The 18,292-nt window shown below is 43.2% G+C and overlaps 1 protein-coding gene across 3 annotated transcripts in view; it reads right to left on the bottom strand.

Annotated features, from left to right (window-relative positions):
• LOC139465895 (uncharacterized) overlaps positions 1-18,292 on the bottom strand; it is a 92,763-nt gene that overhangs the window by 51,887 nt on the left and 22,584 nt on the right. For 2 of the 3 annotated variants that reach the window (XM_071247878.1, XM_071247879.1), the window contains 14 exons: positions 17,279-17,476; positions 15,286-15,393; positions 13,880-13,999; positions 12,773-12,877; positions 11,505-11,627; positions 10,628-10,731; positions 8,747-8,916; positions 7,065-7,164; positions 6,364-6,562; positions 5,948-6,113; positions 4,350-4,476; positions 3,480-3,771; positions 2,855-2,950; positions 2,025-2,051 (listed from right to left, as the gene is read on the bottom strand). In XM_071247878.1, the coding sequence (XP_071103979.1) occupies positions 2,025-2,051; positions 2,855-2,950; positions 3,480-3,771; positions 4,350-4,476; positions 5,948-6,113; positions 6,364-6,562; positions 7,065-7,164; positions 8,747-8,916; positions 10,628-10,731; positions 11,505-11,627; positions 12,773-12,877; positions 13,880-13,999; positions 15,286-15,393; positions 17,279-17,476 (1,935 nt within the window). The remainder of the gene's footprint in view (positions 1-2,024; positions 2,052-2,854; positions 2,951-3,479; positions 3,772-4,349; positions 4,477-5,947; positions 6,114-6,363; positions 6,563-7,064; positions 7,165-8,746; positions 8,917-10,627; positions 10,732-11,504; positions 11,628-12,772; positions 12,878-13,879; positions 14,000-15,285; positions 15,394-17,278; positions 17,477-18,292) is intronic. The other variant, XM_071247881.1, reaches the window with a different exon arrangement.

Raw genomic sequence — 18,292 nt, 5'->3', positions numbered from 1 at the left:
AAGAGTGTCTATATATCACCGATGAGCGAGAGAAGTTCCAGTACTAAGAGTGTCTATATATCACTGATGAGCGAGAGAAGTTCAAGTACTAAGAGTGTCTATATATCACTGATGAGCGAGAGAAGTTCCAGTACAAAGAGTGTCTATATATCACTGATGAGCGAGAGAAGTTCCAGTACTTAGAGTGTCTATATATCACTGATGAGCGAGAGAAGTTCAAGTACTTAGAGTGTCTATATATCACTGATGAGCGAGAGAAGTTCCAGTACTAAGAGTGTCTATATATCACTGATGAGCGAGAGAAGTTCCAGTACTTAGAGTGTCTATATATCACTGATGAGCGAGAGAAGTTCCAGTACAAAGAGTGTCTATATATCACTGATGAGCGAGAGAAGTTCCAGTACTTAGAGTGTCTATATATCACTGATGAGCGAGAGAAGTTCCAGTACTAAGAGTGTCTATATATCACTGATGAGCGAGAGAAGTTCCAGTACAAAGAGAGTCTATATATCACTGATGAGCGAGAGAAGTTCCAGTACTAAGAGCGTCTATACATCGCTAATGAGCGAGAGAAGTTCAAGTACAAAAAGTGTCTATATATAAATGATGAGCGAGAGTACTAAGATAAAATAGTTTGAGAGAACAATTTTATATATCAGCAATACACCGGAGAGAGAGAAAACAGTTTAAAGGGCCTATATATCACATATATTCTGATGAGGGAGCACAGTTCCGGAACTAAGAACGTCTATCTATCAGCAATATAAAAATTGGAGAGAGGAATTGCAGAGCTAACATTGTCTACAAATCAACTGAACGCTGATGTGAAAAAAACAGTTCCAGAGCTGCGAGTGTCTATATCACTTTACGGCTGATAGCGAAGTACAACTCGGAACGACAAAGCTATAACTATATCCAAGGTATACAAATATACAGGAACATAGAATTAAAGTCTATACGTCTATACGCAGACAGTAGCGCATAACTAGAGAAGACACAGCAGTCTGCAGACTTACGCCTGTAGGCTCCACCTGAAAATGATATCAGTCAGGATGAAGTTTGAGGTTAAACAAAGTTTTCTTAGTGTCGTTCTATGAAAGTGTAGCTTCCACGTCCTAAATCTGACGCCTCCTGAATGAATAGGTAGGGACAACGCATCACCATCTCCTTGGAGTCATCCCCTTCGTGTGTCCCAAGTACAGTTACAATTGATTTTGTAATCGCAATATATAAATCTAAATACAATTCCTCGCAGCACAAAGAAGTGATCGCCCTACGTCATTCATCACACGTCAAACATTGTATAAAACGATGAGGATTTTTCTGTCATGCAATCTCCGTCATGCAATCTCCCCCCCCACACACACTTTGTTATATATATTTTCGGATGCTATTTTAACCACATCGGGACTTACGGTATTTATACAGTAGGATTGATAACGTTTAACTGTATATTTTATATATTTTAGGGCATAAATTATTTCTGAGGGATTCTTTGACCGAAGTAATTGAAGTCTTAGGCGCATTCTGATTGGTTTGTCGTATTTTCGCATTTAACATTCATCGATAGGGGGGACGAGTCTTCTTGCAGGTTACGGAAAGGAACGGGTAGTCACGAATGCCAAGCCAACAGACTTGCGGTCAATCTCAATAAGGGCAATAACGTCTGTGATCCAATATATAGATAGCTACAGCACAAGCAGTCGGAAGGTCATGGCGCATTAGGAAACACTATAACCAAGAGCTTTGAATGGGGACGTCATGTAACGTGGGGGATAGTTGGGAGACTGAGTGGAAGGATGGTGCGGCAGAAGTCTTTGCGAATCGTGTAACATAGATGCTGAAAAATGGAAATCAAAATGTAAATATCATAAAATCGTCAAAATACCGTAAATGTAGGATAAGAGAAACTGGTTTTCATAAGGGTGAAAATGTAAGTCAATGCCGAAAGGTCTTGAATAAGCAGACCATTTCGTCGACAGGGTCAAGGTCACAGGAAGTGACCCTATCCAGTTGCTACTCACGCCATCGTCGTCGCCTAGCCTTTCTGCCTGCAATGACGCTACGAGGTTAGCTGCTGTTAATGTCGGCTATGTTTACATGGGTAAGTTGGCAACAAGATGCCATTTCCAAGTAGAGATTTCTTATTTTGTTTAGTGAACAAATCATATTCTCTGCCCTGATATTTCAGTGTTGTTACGTATGTATCGGGCAAGACAAACTAGTACCTCTCAAGGGCATAATTTCGCTGATAAAAGTAATCTGATTGCGATGATAAATTCAAATGATTATGAAAATCCTGATTTCTCATTTGAACGTGGTCGGATGAATGGTCAAGTCGGACCTATAGTTGTTTCACTCTTTAAATGTTTATTTGTTTATTTGTTGTTTAACGTCGCATTCAGCAATATTCCAGCTATATGACGACGGTTTGTAAATAATCGAGTCTGGACCAAACATCAGCATCGATCTACGCAATTGTGAAAAGATTCAACCAATTAATCAACCTGACCACCCGATCCAGTTAATAGCCTCCTCTTACGACAAACATGCGTTACTGAAGGTCAATTCGAAGAAGGACATCCACGGGGGTTCTAATTTTCTCACATATTACTCAGTAATCACGTAAACACAATTAAATGTGGGTTTCCATTATACAAGAAGCTATAGAAAAAGGTTATTATAGAAACCAAACAATTTTATCAATTTCGTAAATAAATATTAAGTACTGAGATAACAAGAGATAACACTGGCGTATTCGCTTAGCACTGTTATACGTAGAGGTACTGTTCACACACAGTATCAGTGTACGTATGATATCTAATAACCAAGTTATAAAGGAAGGTAACCTCACCATTTCCGTCTGTAGGGGGACCATCAGGATCAATCAGATATGTGTAGCTGTCTGTTTTACCCAGAGACCTGTACTTCTCACAGTTGGCCTCGATTCCTGAACAACATATTACAAGATATTACAACATGTATCAGCATATATCTACATATTACAAGTCCAGTTTTCACCCTTGTCGAACTAGGCTGGAATTATGGAGATGTATTTTGGCTGGAATAACGAGTCATTGCAAGGTTCAATCAAAACCGCGTTACAAAATCGACAACCGGTTCATAAACTGCAATACAGATTTCGGTCGACTGCAGGATTTGCAAAGCATGTGTACCGTCTACTTAGCGTCAACATTTATTTTCCAAACCTTTTCATGTTACTATGAGACATACCTTGTAATAGCCACTTGGGGGCGCTGCGACGAGCCCCGAAATCCCAGCCTAGTTCGGCATGGGTGGAACTGGACGTCGCTTTTAGCAATATTCCAGCAGTATCACGGCGGGAGACACCAGAAATGGGCTTCACACATAGTGCCCATGTGGGGAATTGAACCCGGGTCTTCGGCGTCACGAGCGAACGCTTTAACCACTAGGTTACCCCACCACCCTCAATATGATGAGAATAGTCATGGACGTACCAAACTGTTCATTGCTGCAGCGGATTGGTCCAACGAAAGACACTCCTTTCTTCTGTCCATCGAATGACACGTTGATGGACACGATTGGGAGATCGTTCCTGTCGATCTGGACCCCGATGTCCTTCCTTGTCTTTCCGTCGTCTATAGCGCAGTTACAGCCGGCGCCACGCTCCTCACATGTGTCCGTCACACCACACCCACATGACCCGTCTACCTCGGGAATACCCCCGGGGAGGTAGGTGAGGGGGCGGGCATCTTGACCAACTGCAACCTTCACATCCTGTTTGCCGCTCTGTGGGGACAGAGAAACACGATCACAGATGCACATAATACTTGTTGAGGAACCTAGATAAGTTATCTATTGAAGAGACTATCACCTGGCCCCTGCACCCCCCGCCCCTTCACCCCGCTCCTTCACCTGGTCCCCCATCCTGCCCCTCCATCTGGTCCATCCCTCACCCCGTCACTCCATCTGGTCACTTCAACCCGCCCCTCCATCTGGTCCATCCCTCACCCCGTCCCTCCATCTGGTCCATCCCTCATCCCGTCCCTCCATCTGGTCCATCCCTAACCCTGTCTCTCCATCTGGTCACTTCACCCCCGTCCCTCCATCTGGTCCATCCCTCAACCTGTCCCTCCATCTGGTCCATCCCTCGCCCTGTCCCTCCATCTGGTCACTTCACCCCCGTCCCTCCATCTGGTCCATCCCTCACCCTGCCCCTCCATCTGGTCCATCCCTCGTCCTGTCCCTCCATCTGGTCACTTCACCCCCGCCCCTCCATCTGGTCCATCCCTCACCCCGTCCCTCCATCTGGTCCATCCCTCACCCTGCCCCTTCATCTGCCTCCTGCCTTGCCCCTCCAACCTTACCTGGCATTCATAGGAGAAAGTCTGGTCGCAGTGGACGGAACCCTTGACCAGTGCCTCCACGACCGGGAGGGGCACGACGTAGTTGACTGGCTTTGACCCGGTCTCCGTGAACTCAACGATGTCCTTCCTGCAGCACAAGCCAGTGAGTGTCAATACAAGCCAGTAATGGATAATACAAGCCAGTGAGTGTCAATACAAGCCAGTGATTGATAATACCAGCCAGTAATGGATAATACAAGCCAGTGAGTGTCAATACAAGCCAGTGATTGATAACACAAGCCAGTGATTGATAACACAAGCCTGTTAGTGTCAATACAAGCCAGTGATTGATAATACAAGCCAGTGATTGTTAATACAAGCCAGTGATTGTTAATACAAGCCAGTAATGGATAATACAAGCCAGTGAGTGTCAATACAAGCCAGTGATTGATAACACAAGCCAGTGATTGATAACACAAGCCTGTTAGTGTCAATACAAGCCAGTGATTGATAATACAAGCCAGTGATTGTTAATACAAGCCAGTGATTGTTAATACAAGCCAGTAATGGATAATACAAGCCAGTGAGTGTCAATACAAGCCAGTGATTGATAACACAAGCCAGTGATTGATAACACAAGCCTGTTAGTGTCAATAGAAGCCAGTGATTGATAAAACAAGCCAGTGATTGTTAATACAAGCCAGTAATGGATAATGCAAGCCAGTGATAAATAACACAAGCCAGTGATGGATAATACCAGCCAGTGATTGATAATACAAGCCAGTGACTCATAATACAAGACAGTGATTCATAATACAAGCTAGTGATTCATAATACAAGCCAGTGATTCATAATACAAGCCAGTGAGAGGGTATGAGAGAGAGACACCTACCCGTCATGGGGTATCACCGTAACCCCCAGGCTGAGGTATGAGAGAGAGACACCTACCTGTCATGGGGTATCACTGTAACCCCCAGGCTGAGGTATGAGAGAGAGACACCTACCTGTCATGGGGTATCACCGTGACCCCCAGGCTGGAGTATGAGAGAGAGACACCTACCTGTCATGGGTTATCACCGTGACCCCCAGGCTGAGGTATGAGAGAGAGACACCTACCTGTCATGGGGAATAACCGTGACCCCCAGGCTGAGGTATGAGAGAGAGACACCTACCTGTCATGGGGAATCACCGTGACCCCCAGGCTGAGGTATGAGAGAGAGACACCTACCTGTCATGGGTTATCGCCGTGACCCCAAGGCTGAGGTATGAGAGAGAGACACCTACCTGTCATGGGGTATCACCGTGACCCCCAGGCTGGAGTATGAGAGAGAGACACCTACCTGTCATGGGGTATCGCCGTGCCCCCCAGGCTGAGGTATGAGAGAGAGACACCTACCTGTCAGGGGTTATCACCGTGACCACCAGGCTGGAGTATGAGTGAGAGACACCTACCTGTCATGGGTTATCACTGTGACCCCAGGCTGAGGTATGAGAGAGACACCTACCCGTCATGGGTCATCGCCGTGACCCCCAGGCTGAGGTATTAGGGAGAGAGACACCTACCCATGATGGGTTATCACCGTGACCCCCAGGATGGGGTATGAGAGAGAGCCACCTACCCGTCGTGGGGTATCACCGTGACCCCCAGGCTGGGGTAAGTTTCCATGTCGCAGTACACCAGGATGGGGTCGAGGGGGCCGTCAGGGCCGTCCACGTCAATCAGCTGTGGACCATTCAGCTTCACCTTCAGTTTCTGCTTTATCTCGTGGCAGTTCTTGAGGATATCTGAACACAAGTCCTCAAACTCATATAATGTCCCTTTACACCTACCCGTTGGGCAACCAATTTACGTCGCAAATGTATAATACTGAAGACACACCCATTGTTATAGGTCAGATATTATTATCTTCATTATTATCCTGCAGGCTCACCTATTGGTTAAGGTCAGATATTATTATCATCATTATTATCCTGCAGGCTCACCTATTGGTTAAGGTCAGATATTATTATCATCATTATTATCCTGCAGGCTCACCTATTGGTTTAGGTCCGCACTTTAGGGGGCCAACTGTCCAGTCTACAATTCGGCCGTTGTTGTCAAATTTCACATGTACAGCCGGGAGCTCGGACTTGTCCACGATGATGCCGGTATCGATTGTTCGGGAGGGGTTTTTGCCGTCACAGTTGCAGACACTTTTAGGATCTCTACACACTCCGAGTACGCCGCACGCACACTGGACATATAATTGAAAATGATGACAACAACGACAGAGCTAGTGTACGGAGCTTCAAAGGAAATTGTTTTTAAAATAATATTAATACGGTATTCTCCAATACCATGTATACCAGGAGTTAAGTTTGGGGTGCCCAGCCGTCTAATTCGCTACAAATCGATGTGCAGAGTTTCGTCCCTTTGGCACGCCAGGAACTTATGACCATTGGTTCGACAAACCGTTCGACCCGATTATGTTTCTACGTTTGTGCTCGTGGGTTTCACAAAAATGGTAAACATCTGAGATCTACATCACTTCGGGCTTTCCACACACATTAAACGGGCACCTGGAAATACTGTTAAAATACTGTCACTCACCCATGAGATAAAGTGATGGGGATCGACTACAATACAATATCGAAAGCGATTATTGGTCGACAGGAACAGAATGAGGATGCTTGTAGCAGGCAAATTAGCAGACAAAAACGAAGGGGAATACATTTCTACTGGAGAGACTGGTTTACCGTATCCTGGTGCGACGTTCCCCAGCCCGTGCGTGTGTTGTTGTTATCGTTTACCCAGGTGACATGGGCCGCAAGGTCATAGTATGAAGCACACTTTATCCTGAAAGATGAAAAACATCACATGAAACATGAGAAACATCACAACATTACTGTTGGATGTCAACACCTGACAGTCAGATAATTTGTGTTGTTGTTGTTCAACGCCACACTCAGCAATATTCCAGCTATATGACAGCGGTCTGTACATAATCGAGTCTGGACCAGACAATCCAGTGATTGCCATCATGAGCATCGATCCTCGCAATTGGGATACGATGACATGCATCAACCAAGTCAGCGAGCCTGACCAACTGATCCCGTTAGTCGCCTCTTACGACGAGCACAGTTGCTCTTTACGTCAAGCATGGGTTGCTGAAGACCTATTCTACCCCGGATCTTCAAGGGTCAGTCAGATCAATAATACAATATACAACTACATAATACAATATACAACTACATCACACCGTCATATCAGGCGGAATTCATACATTCAGGTCAATACATCGTGACGTCAATCCAGATCCACATCTCGAGCTGATCACAACGTCAGGCCAAGGTCACATAGCATATTCTAGGGACACAATAAAGTCCCGCTCCATCAACACCATCAGCTACTGCCGGTCAACATCATGTAATCACTTCCACTCAACATCGTACAGACACTTCCGGTCAGCACTATACAGTTATATCCGGTTCATACTATACAGTGAGTGAGTGAGTATGGTTTAACGCCGCTTTTACCAATATTCCAGCAATATCACGGCGGGGGGCACCAGAAAATGGTTTCACACATTGTACCCATGTCGGGAATCGAACCAGGGTCTTCGGCGTGAAGAGCGAACGCTTTAACCACCAGGTAACCCGACCGCCCCATATACATACAGTCGAAATAAACGACGAGTGGTTTATTCTACCTGCAGTGTTTTATTGTACGATAAACAACGACCACGTGTCAATTATTTCTCATATGAGATATCAATATTAATACGGCCCCTTTGAAGATGTTACTAAAACATTAAAACAGTGTTCTATCATGACGTCATTTCTGGAGATTCGAACACGCACTCGCAACTTGATGACGTCGTAAATTGGACGACGTTATTTTTTAGAGGAAGGTGTCTAGTGAGTTGTTCCCCGTAGATGTAGCTGGGCAAGGTAGATAAACGCAATAGCCGAATGATCGCATCCAATAGTGGGAGAGATATTGTGAGAAAAGATACAGACGTGTAAATTATGATTTGGTTGGTTGGTTGGTTGGTTGTTTTACGCCGCACTCAGCAATATTCCAGCTATATGTTGGCGGTTGTAAATTGTGAGAATATGCAGGAATGACCAAATTTTTATTTGTTATATATTGCCGAGGTCGGTTTCTATTCAGGAAGTCATCATTATTAAAATACGGGTAAATATTTTTGAAGCATGTACAATTTATTAACCCCTTAAACAGGCTATACATGATATTGTTATCTCATATAAACCACCCGTGGTCGTTGTTTATCGCACAATAAAATACTGCAGGGAGAATAAACCACTCGGCCGTTTATGGTTTATTCTCACTGCAGTGTTTTATTGTACGATAAACAACTCCCACTCGTTTGTTTCTTAAGTAAGATAGACCCCACACAATTAACCACAGAACATACCAGAATTCCTGAGAACAGAAAAGAGAGCCTTCCACTAGAGGCTTTATCTGGTCTGGTGTGGCGATGTAGGGCACAAGGAGATCTTCTCCAGTTCCTTTGGACTTCTGGACATTCTCGTCTTTAGGGAAGATCACCGTGATACCCATGTCTCTGCGCATGTCACAGTTCACCTACAACAGTAGGAGCTTACATATGAACAGGGTGTACCCTGTTTACTGTTTGTGAATAATAAAAAGGCGCTGACATCATCAACAAATGTGACCCACCGGGAGAAAAAGGACCGTATTGGTGCAAGGATACAATTGTGCTATGACGTCATTAAGACGTTTGAGGTTAACTTACTTCAGTAGAAATCACCATGTGTGTGGACTGTACAAAAATATCTTACTTCTCTCTCGTTAGTTCGTAAGGTAATAAAAACTTTATGTCAAAACCTTTCAGCATACATGTCTATTTTCAATTCATCAGACATTATGTCTAAAAACTGCAATTATTACATAAACAGTTAAAGATCGGAAGATGACTCCAAATGTTTGATGTTATGTATCTCTGTAATAAATATGAATTGAAGTTTGTGAATTGTATTCTTGTGTTCCGAAGATACTGTAGATTTAAAATGTGATTTTTCATCTATAAGGTCCCTTATCTCATGGTTGGTCAGATATAGTGTTTACTTGTCATAAGGCACACACTGCATCACGATGCTATATCGCGGCGAGGTATCGGAGCGGGACATGCAAGTCTGGAATATGACTACAGAAAAATCACACACTTGAAAACAATCATTGTTTAGCGAAACAGACAATACCATAACAAGTAAGAGGACACTGAAATATGCTTTCATGAGGTGAGTGTTCTTTTTCGAAGGATAACGTGCCACCCCATTCACTATATATATGTTTTATTTGTTTGAAATGAGAATAGATTTTACAAGCGTTTATAACAGGCCGAAATACAAATTGTTCAAAGTGGACAATCTTTTACCAACCTTATAATTATCTTCGTTGTGAATGTGAATTGGATGGATTTATATACGCGGGAAACACGAGGAGTCAGTGACAGAGGCAGGCTAACTCAATCATGAGTACAGAGGGCGTACGTCGGCGATGAACGTCTTCAGAAGTGGGTTATACAGGAAACTATGGTTATATCGAACACGCTTATAACTAACTGACGGATATAACGAAATGCTTTTTGGTCCCGTCTATATGCTGAATGTATATGCTTATAACGAACTAAACTTAGTGGTCCCTTTGAGTTCGTTATAACATTAGTTTATTTTATACTGAATGGGATACAAGGGGAATGCAGCTAACGGTAGGGTCTAGCGGTCAATTTAGATCTAGAAGCAATACATCCCCCAAAGCAAATGAAATTGTAGTAATATTTTCCGAACGTAATTACATTTTAATGTTCAAAAAGATCACAAACATCAGTCCCGGCCCACTATTTGAAAAAAGTAGCATAAATAAATGCTAATGGTATATTCGGAAGCTTACAATGTCCCCGGCTTATAGTAAAAAGAAAATTCATTATGGAAATTGATTTCGTCGCTTTTATTTGTAAATATAGAGCACACTTTAAGGTGGCCTCTAGGAAACATGTGATCAAGGTCAATTTCCTTGTCGGTGACACGACTGAAGTACGTGCAACAGTTGCTGTGGCATCTATGGAATACTGTAAGAGACATTATCGCGTTGTCTAGATATTCCCGATCTCGAGATGTTGACCTTTGGAAACTAGCTAAATATGCAAAACGTTCGAGAATTTGACAAACACTCGCATTCTCACACTTTTAACCACCTATTTAGCTTTTTTCAAGTGGTCGAGAACGCGAGAATGTCCCTTACGTTATTCCATAGTATCTGATAAATATCTCACCTCAACGGGTTTGACGGGCCCAGTGCCGTCGGTGTCGATTGTGTACTTCCCAGACGGGGATGAGGAGGCGTTTCGGAAGATTTCGTCGCAGCTTGTTGGCAAACCTGCATTATTGATCAACTTGTGTTTATAACCTGGCTGACAGTGTATATGGAGGATTACTTCCACCATCCCATAATTTCACAAATCGCGAATAAAAGTTCGTTAACAACTATAAAACTAAAAGCTTTAAAAGGTCATGGCGTTGTTCACGCAAAGAACCACGTTACTTTCATTTCAAATGTGACTTCGTTTTACCAACCATCCACTTTTAGAGATAAAAATATATAAACTGACGATCAAAATAAAGCATACATCGACACCAGCACGTCAAACTGGCAACGTCGAGACTCGCAACGTGTGCTCTTTTCTCATGAGAGCAGGTTCCAGCAGTTCAGAGCCGACGTCAAAACACGCACGAAACGACGTGGCCAGAACCCGTATCGTCCCCAACCCCCAATGAACAGAGCATGAACAGGCACTGAGAGAGGAATGGAAGGCAATTCCTGAAGTCGTCATAAGACGCTTACGAACTTCCCAAAGTCGTGTGCACGCTTGCATGCTTGCACAAGGACGAGTCAAACGCTACAGAATCATTGACGTCCATTTAGTGACAGTTATTATCAAGTTATTAACATATCGTTACACAATGCAGTGTCCTTGGTAGCGAAAGAATGCTGTGACGTTGCATTATGGCGCTTCACGTACATATATTAAGCCGTCCTCGAATTGTAATCATATGTTCTGACAACTGACAGTGTAAACGTCAGTACACATTCATGGTGCTGTTTTTAAGAACTACACTTTTTACTATAGTAGAATACAAACGATGACGCACGTTCGCATATTTTGCCGTCCCCGCTGAAGCCGTCTTTGCACACGCAGGTGTAGTCACCCTCAGTGTCTTGACAGTTGCCGTCCTGGGAACACTCAAACAACCCATCCGTGCACTCGTCGATGTCTGTAGTCATATATAAAAAATAACATTTACACGTGCACAACACAGTCATGCCATAACACAGATATAACAATGCACGTGCAGCTATAAAGTGTTACCTAGACGGCTATGTTTCTTCACGAGCAAATACTTCAGCCATTATACATGTTTAACACTAACCATGTGACCAGTACTTGTATTTCATGTGCAGTCACTGCGATTATAAAACTCACAAAACTGCACGTTCAGACACTACTTTATCAAACTGATTTCGAGCTCAGGAAAATACTTTGGTCTAATTGGTGGTCATTATATTGGTCAGGTTGAGAACATTTCATACGCTGATAAACTAGTGTATTGCGTCGTGAATGTCTCGTGCTTCGTGAAACTTGTACATATCAGGATGGCAGGCCCAAACAACAAACACTTGATAGCACGAACCGTTCAGTTTATAGAGATGTGAAAGTCTCTTGCTAACTGAAACTTGCATATTTCAGCATAGCAGACCTTAAACAACCAACACTTGCTATGCTACCGTGCTACCTGCTTCGAATGTAAATGGTGGAGTTTGTGCGACCTGCAGTGTATAATTCGTAGAACTCGGGTTTCCATGTGCTCTATGATAGACAGAAAGCTTGTGCCAGCACTGTATCGGGATATGAAGGTACTGTCGCGAGGACATACGACAGTAGGTTTATATCCCGATAAAGCATTGGCACTCGCCCTCTACCTAATACATAACACTGCATGTACAAATACTATTGCACATACAGAACCTTTGGCCATAACACTATCATAACACTGCAAGTACGGCTATTATAACACTGATATGACAATGTGTGGTACGCTATACGGTTATAACACTTCACGTTCAGCTACTATGATTATAACACTGATATGACAATGTGTGGTACGCTATACGGTTATAACACTTCACGTTCAGCTACTATGATTATAACACTGATATGACAATGTGTGGTAAGCTATACGGTTATAACACATCACGTTACGCTACAATGGTTATAACACTGATATGACAATGTGTGGTACGCTATACGGTTATAACACTTCACGTTCAGCTACTATGATTATATTACCGATATGACAATGTGTGGTAAGCTATACGGTTATAACACTTCTCGTTCAGCTACTATGGAAGAAACACTCACTGTCACAGGATCCGACGCCGTCCCCAGCATAGCCTGGCTGACACTTACACTCCTGGTTCTCGCATATGCCGTTAGCGTGACAGTCACGGTTGACGCGACATTTGACTGGAAAACAGACATGGAACTAAGGTAACGCTCTGAATCATCTACGTCATACTCCTTTGTCAACATTGGCTTTAAACAGATATACAACAATTAGAAAGAACTTACACTTTTTTAATATCGGAGATAATCTGTATAAAGGGATTGCGTTCATTTATGCAAACTAATTCTTCAATAACAGTAGGACTAACGCTTAATCTCTGAAAACATACAATTTTGATAGAAATACAAAACCCATTTAAATTAAAAAGGAGCCCCCCTGAAATGCCTGAATCATAGGAAAATCTAGACTTGCTTCACGGGTGTCCTGACTTTTAATAAAGTCGCTAGTTCGCATTTTGCAAAACAGATATATACTGCTAAAATTTGTAAATCTGAAATTTCACAATATTATATGTTAGCCTTTCGAAGAATGTTCTATGTTTGTTATCCATATTTGCTTATGGATATCTTTCGATATAGAGTTAACAAGCATATTCAACAGACAAGTTTGTGATGTTCATATATACCTTAACACCAGCAGGTAAAATCTTTTCCCCAAATATTGCCATTATGAATATACACTAAAAGTGATAATTCCGAGGCTTCCACAGTAAAGGGTTTACCCCAAATAATACTGCTTCTAACTAAATGACAATCTACTAAGCTCTCCACAAATCATGCAATTATAAGTGCTTTTCCTGAAGGCACATTACGTTTTAAGGAATCGTAAATCTACATTTTCAACACAAGATGAGTTTTCAAAACTCTATACTTCGCAACCAAAACGGGAAACAGGAGTAACTAAATTATCAGTCTTTAAAAAACAATCGACAGACAGATTTAGTTTTCGACTTTGTCTTAAAACGAAAAGCATAGCTTTGGCTGCCTTTTTATTCAGAAATATCTTAGTCTTTGTAAATTCATTAGTTTTCTCAACAGTGACACCACCGTATTGACAAGAATCAATATTATCTGTTACCAGATTATCAACTTTGTGTATGATCCTCTGTCTAATTCACTTACAGATGCACTCATCCCCGACACGCTCGAACTTCGGCAAACACGTACAGTTGTAGGAGCCAGGCGCGTTATGACATACTGAATATTTGGGACACGGGTTCTCTATGTCGCATTCGTCAATGTCTGGAAAAAACGCAAACACATTTCCGTCATGACTGTAAAACGATCTATTCAAATCCAAAATATTATTTTACATACATCTTACATTTCAACATAAATTTTTTCCAAGTTATATTCAAACGTAAGGGAATGAGACATGATAGCTACAGTACCGTTACAGGTGTTGAGACATATTAGCTACAGAACCGTCACAGGTGTTGAGACATGTGAGCTACAGTACCTGTGCAGGTGTTGTAACGTATGAGATACAGTACTGTTTCAGGTGGTGATGTATGTGAACTACAGTACAGTTACAGGTGAAACATGTGAGCTACAGTTGCGTTACAGTTGTTGAGACGTAAGAGCTACAGAACCGTTACAGGTGTTGAGATGTATGAGATACAGTACTGTTACAGGTGTTGATGTATGGTAGCTTCAGTACCGTTACAGGTGAGAAACGTCGGCTACAGTACCGCTACAAGTGAGACATGTGAACTACAGTACTGCTACAAGTAAGACATGTGAGCTACAGTACTGCTACAAGTAAGACATGTGAGCTACAGTACTGCTACAAGTAAGACATGTGAGCTACAGTACCGCTACAAGTGAGACATGTGAACTACAGTACCGCTACAAGTAAGACATGTGAGCTACAGTACTGCTACAAGTAAGACATGTGAGCTACAGTACCGTTACAAGTAAGACATGTGAGCTACAGTACTGCTACAAGTAAGACATGTGAGCTACAGTACCGCTGCAAGTAAGACATGTGAGCTACAGTACTGCTACAAGTAAGACATGTGAGCTACAGTACCGCTGCAAGTAAGACATGTGAGCTACAGTACTGCTACAAGTAAGACATGTGAGCTACAGTACTGCTGCAAGTAAGACATGTGAGCTACAGTACTGCTACAAGTAAGACATGTGAGCTACAGTACTGCTGCAAGTAAGACATGTGAGCTACAGTACTGCTACAAATAAGACATGTGAGCTACAGTACCGCTGCAAGTAAGACATGAGAGCTACAGTACTGCTACAAGTAAGACATGAGAGCTACAGTACCGCTACAAGTGAGACATGTGAGCTACAGTACTGCTACAAGTGAGACATGTGAGCTACAGTACCGCTACAAGTAAGACATGTGAGCTACAGTACTGCTACAAGTGAGACATGTGAGCTACAGTACCGCTACAAGTAAGACATGTGAGCTACAGTACCGCTACAAGTGAGACATGTGAGCTACAGTACCGCTGCAAGTAAGACATGTGAGCTACAGTACTGCTACAAGTGAGACATATGAACTACAATACCGTTGCAGGTGTTGCCATTCCCCCTGTAGCCGTCCTTGCACTTGCAGGTCCGGTTGTCACACTTGGCGTATGGGTGGCACCCCGTGTTGTCATGGCAGTTGTAGATAACTGCGGAGGAAAGATCACAACACGTCACCTTCCATACAAATGTTGTTCATAGCTCTAACACTGACACCACGCGCCCTCTGACATACAGCTGTCACTACCACCACCCCATTTAGCATACAGCTGTCACTACCACGCCACTTCTAACATACAGCTGTCACTACAATACCCCTTCTGATATACAGCTGTCACTACAATACCTCTTCTGATACACAGCTGTCACTACAATACCTCTTCTGATACACAGCTGTCATTACAATACCTCTTCTAATACACAGCTGTCATTACGATACCCCTTCTGACACACAGCTGTCACTACAATACCCCTTCTGATACACAGCTGTCATTACAATACCTCTTCTGATACACAGCTGTCACTACAATACCCTTTCTGACACACAGCTGTCACTACAATACCCCTTCTGATACACAGCTGTCACTACAATACCCCTTCGGATACACAGCTGTCACTACATAACCCCTTCTGACACACAGCTGTCATTACAATACCCCTTCTGATACACAGCTGTCATTACAATACCTCTTCTGATACACTGCTGTCACTACAATACCCCTTCTGATATACAGCTGTCACTACAATACCTCTTCTGATACACAGCTGTCATTACAATACCTCTTCTAATACACAGCTGTCATTACGATACCCCTTCTGACACACAGCTGTCATTACAATACCTCTTCTGATACACAGCTGTCACTACAATACCCCTTCTGACAGCTGTCACTACAATACCGCTTCTGATACACAGCTGTCATTACAATACCTCTTCTAATACACAGCTGTCACTACAATACCCCTTCTGACACACAGCTTTCATTACAATACCCCTTCTGATACACAGCTGTCATTACAATACCTCTTCTGATACACTGCTGTCACTACAATACCCCTTCTGATATACAGCTGTCACTACAATACCCCTTCTGATACACAGCTGTTACTACAATACCCCTTCTGATACACAGCTGTTACTACAATACCCCTTCTGATACACTGCTGTCACTACAATACCCCTTCTCATATACAGCTGTCACTACAATACCGCTTCTGATATACTGCTGTCACTACAATACTTCCGGCACACAGCTGTCACTACAATACCCCTTCTGATACACAGCTGTCACTACAATACCCCTTCTGATACACTGCTGTCACTACAGTATGCCTTCTGATACACAGCTGTCATTACAATACCCCTTCTGATACACTGCTGTCACTACAATACCTCTTCTGATACACTGCTGTCACTACAATACCCCTTCGGATACACAGCTGTCACTACAATACCTCTTCTGATACACTGCTGTCATTACAATACGCCTTCTGATACACAGCTGTCATTACAATACCCCTTCTGATACACTGCTGTCACTACAATACCCCGTCTGATACACAGCTGTCACTACAATACCCCTTCTCATATACAGCTGTCACTACAATACCGCTTCTGATATACTGCTGTCACTACAATACTTCCGGCACACAGCTGTCACTACAATACCCCTTCTGATACACAGCTGTCACTACAATACCCCTTCTGATACACTGCTGTCACTACAGTATGCCTTCTGATACACAGCTGTCATTACAATACCCCTTCTGATACACTGCTGTCACTACAATACCTCTTCTGATACACTGCTGTCACTACAATACCCCTTCGGATACACAGCTGTCACTACAATACCTCTTCTGATACACTGCTGTCATTACAATACGCCTTCTGATACACAGCTGTCATTACAATACCCCTTCTGATACACTGCTGTCACTACAATACCCCGTCTGATACACAGCTGTCACTACAATACTCCTTCTGATCAGTAAGGACTGTGTTCAATATACAACCCGGCCCGCTATACTTACTTTTTCCACAGCCGGTGCCGTTTTTGAGACCGTCTCCAGTGTTCGGTTCCGGACATTTGCAGTACGACTGGTTGTTGATCAGCTCAGTACAGATGGCTTCCAGGTCGCAGTAGAGGTACTGGTTCTTGGAGCAGTTGCCGTTGAGGGGCGTGGTGTAGTTGGGTGCGCTTTGTTCCACGATGGTGTCTTCTGACGCACCTGCAACAGCAATGCAACACACAACTGAGCAAACAATGTTCGTGACAACACACACACAGCAGGTCAAACACTGTTTGTGACACACACACACAGCAGGTCAAACACTGTTTGTGACACACACACACAGCAGGTCAAACACTGTTCGTGACAACACACACACAGCAGATCAAACACTGTTTGTGACACACACACACAGCAGGTCAAACACTGTTTGTGACACACACACACAGCAGGTCAAACACTGTTTGTGACAACACACACACAGCAGGTCAAACAATGTTCGTGACAACACACACACAGCAGATCAAACACTGTTTGTGACAACACACACACAGCAGATCAAACACTGTTTGTGACAACACACACAAAGCAGATCAAACACTGTTTGTGACAACACACACACAGCAGGTCAAACACTGTTCGTGACACACACACACAGCAGGTCAAACACTGTTTGTGACAACACAGACACAGCAGGTCAAACACTGTTTGTGACAACACACACAGCAGGTCAAACACTGTTTGTGACAACACACACACAGCAGGTCAAACACTGTCTGTGACAACACACACACAGCAGGTCAAACACTGTCTGTGACAACACACACAGCAGGTCAAACACTGTCTGTGACAACACACACAGCAGGTCAAACACTGTCTGTGACAACACACAGAGCAGGTCAAACACTGTCTGTGACAACACACACACAGCAGGTCAAACACTGTTTGTGACAACACACACACAGCAGGTCAAACACTGTTTGTGACAACACACACACAGCAGGTCAAAAACTGTTTGTGACAACACACACACAG

The sequence above is a fragment of the Haliotis cracherodii genome, unplaced genomic scaffold (genome assembly GCF_022045235.1).
Source record: "Haliotis cracherodii isolate W230 unplaced genomic scaffold, xgHalCrac1.p SCAF_18, whole genome shotgun sequence".
NCBI lineage: Eukaryota > Metazoa > Mollusca > Gastropoda > Lepetellida > Haliotidae > Haliotis > Haliotis cracherodii.
Note: the sequence above shows the minus strand (reverse complement) of the source record. Positions and strands in the feature narration are given on the sequence as shown.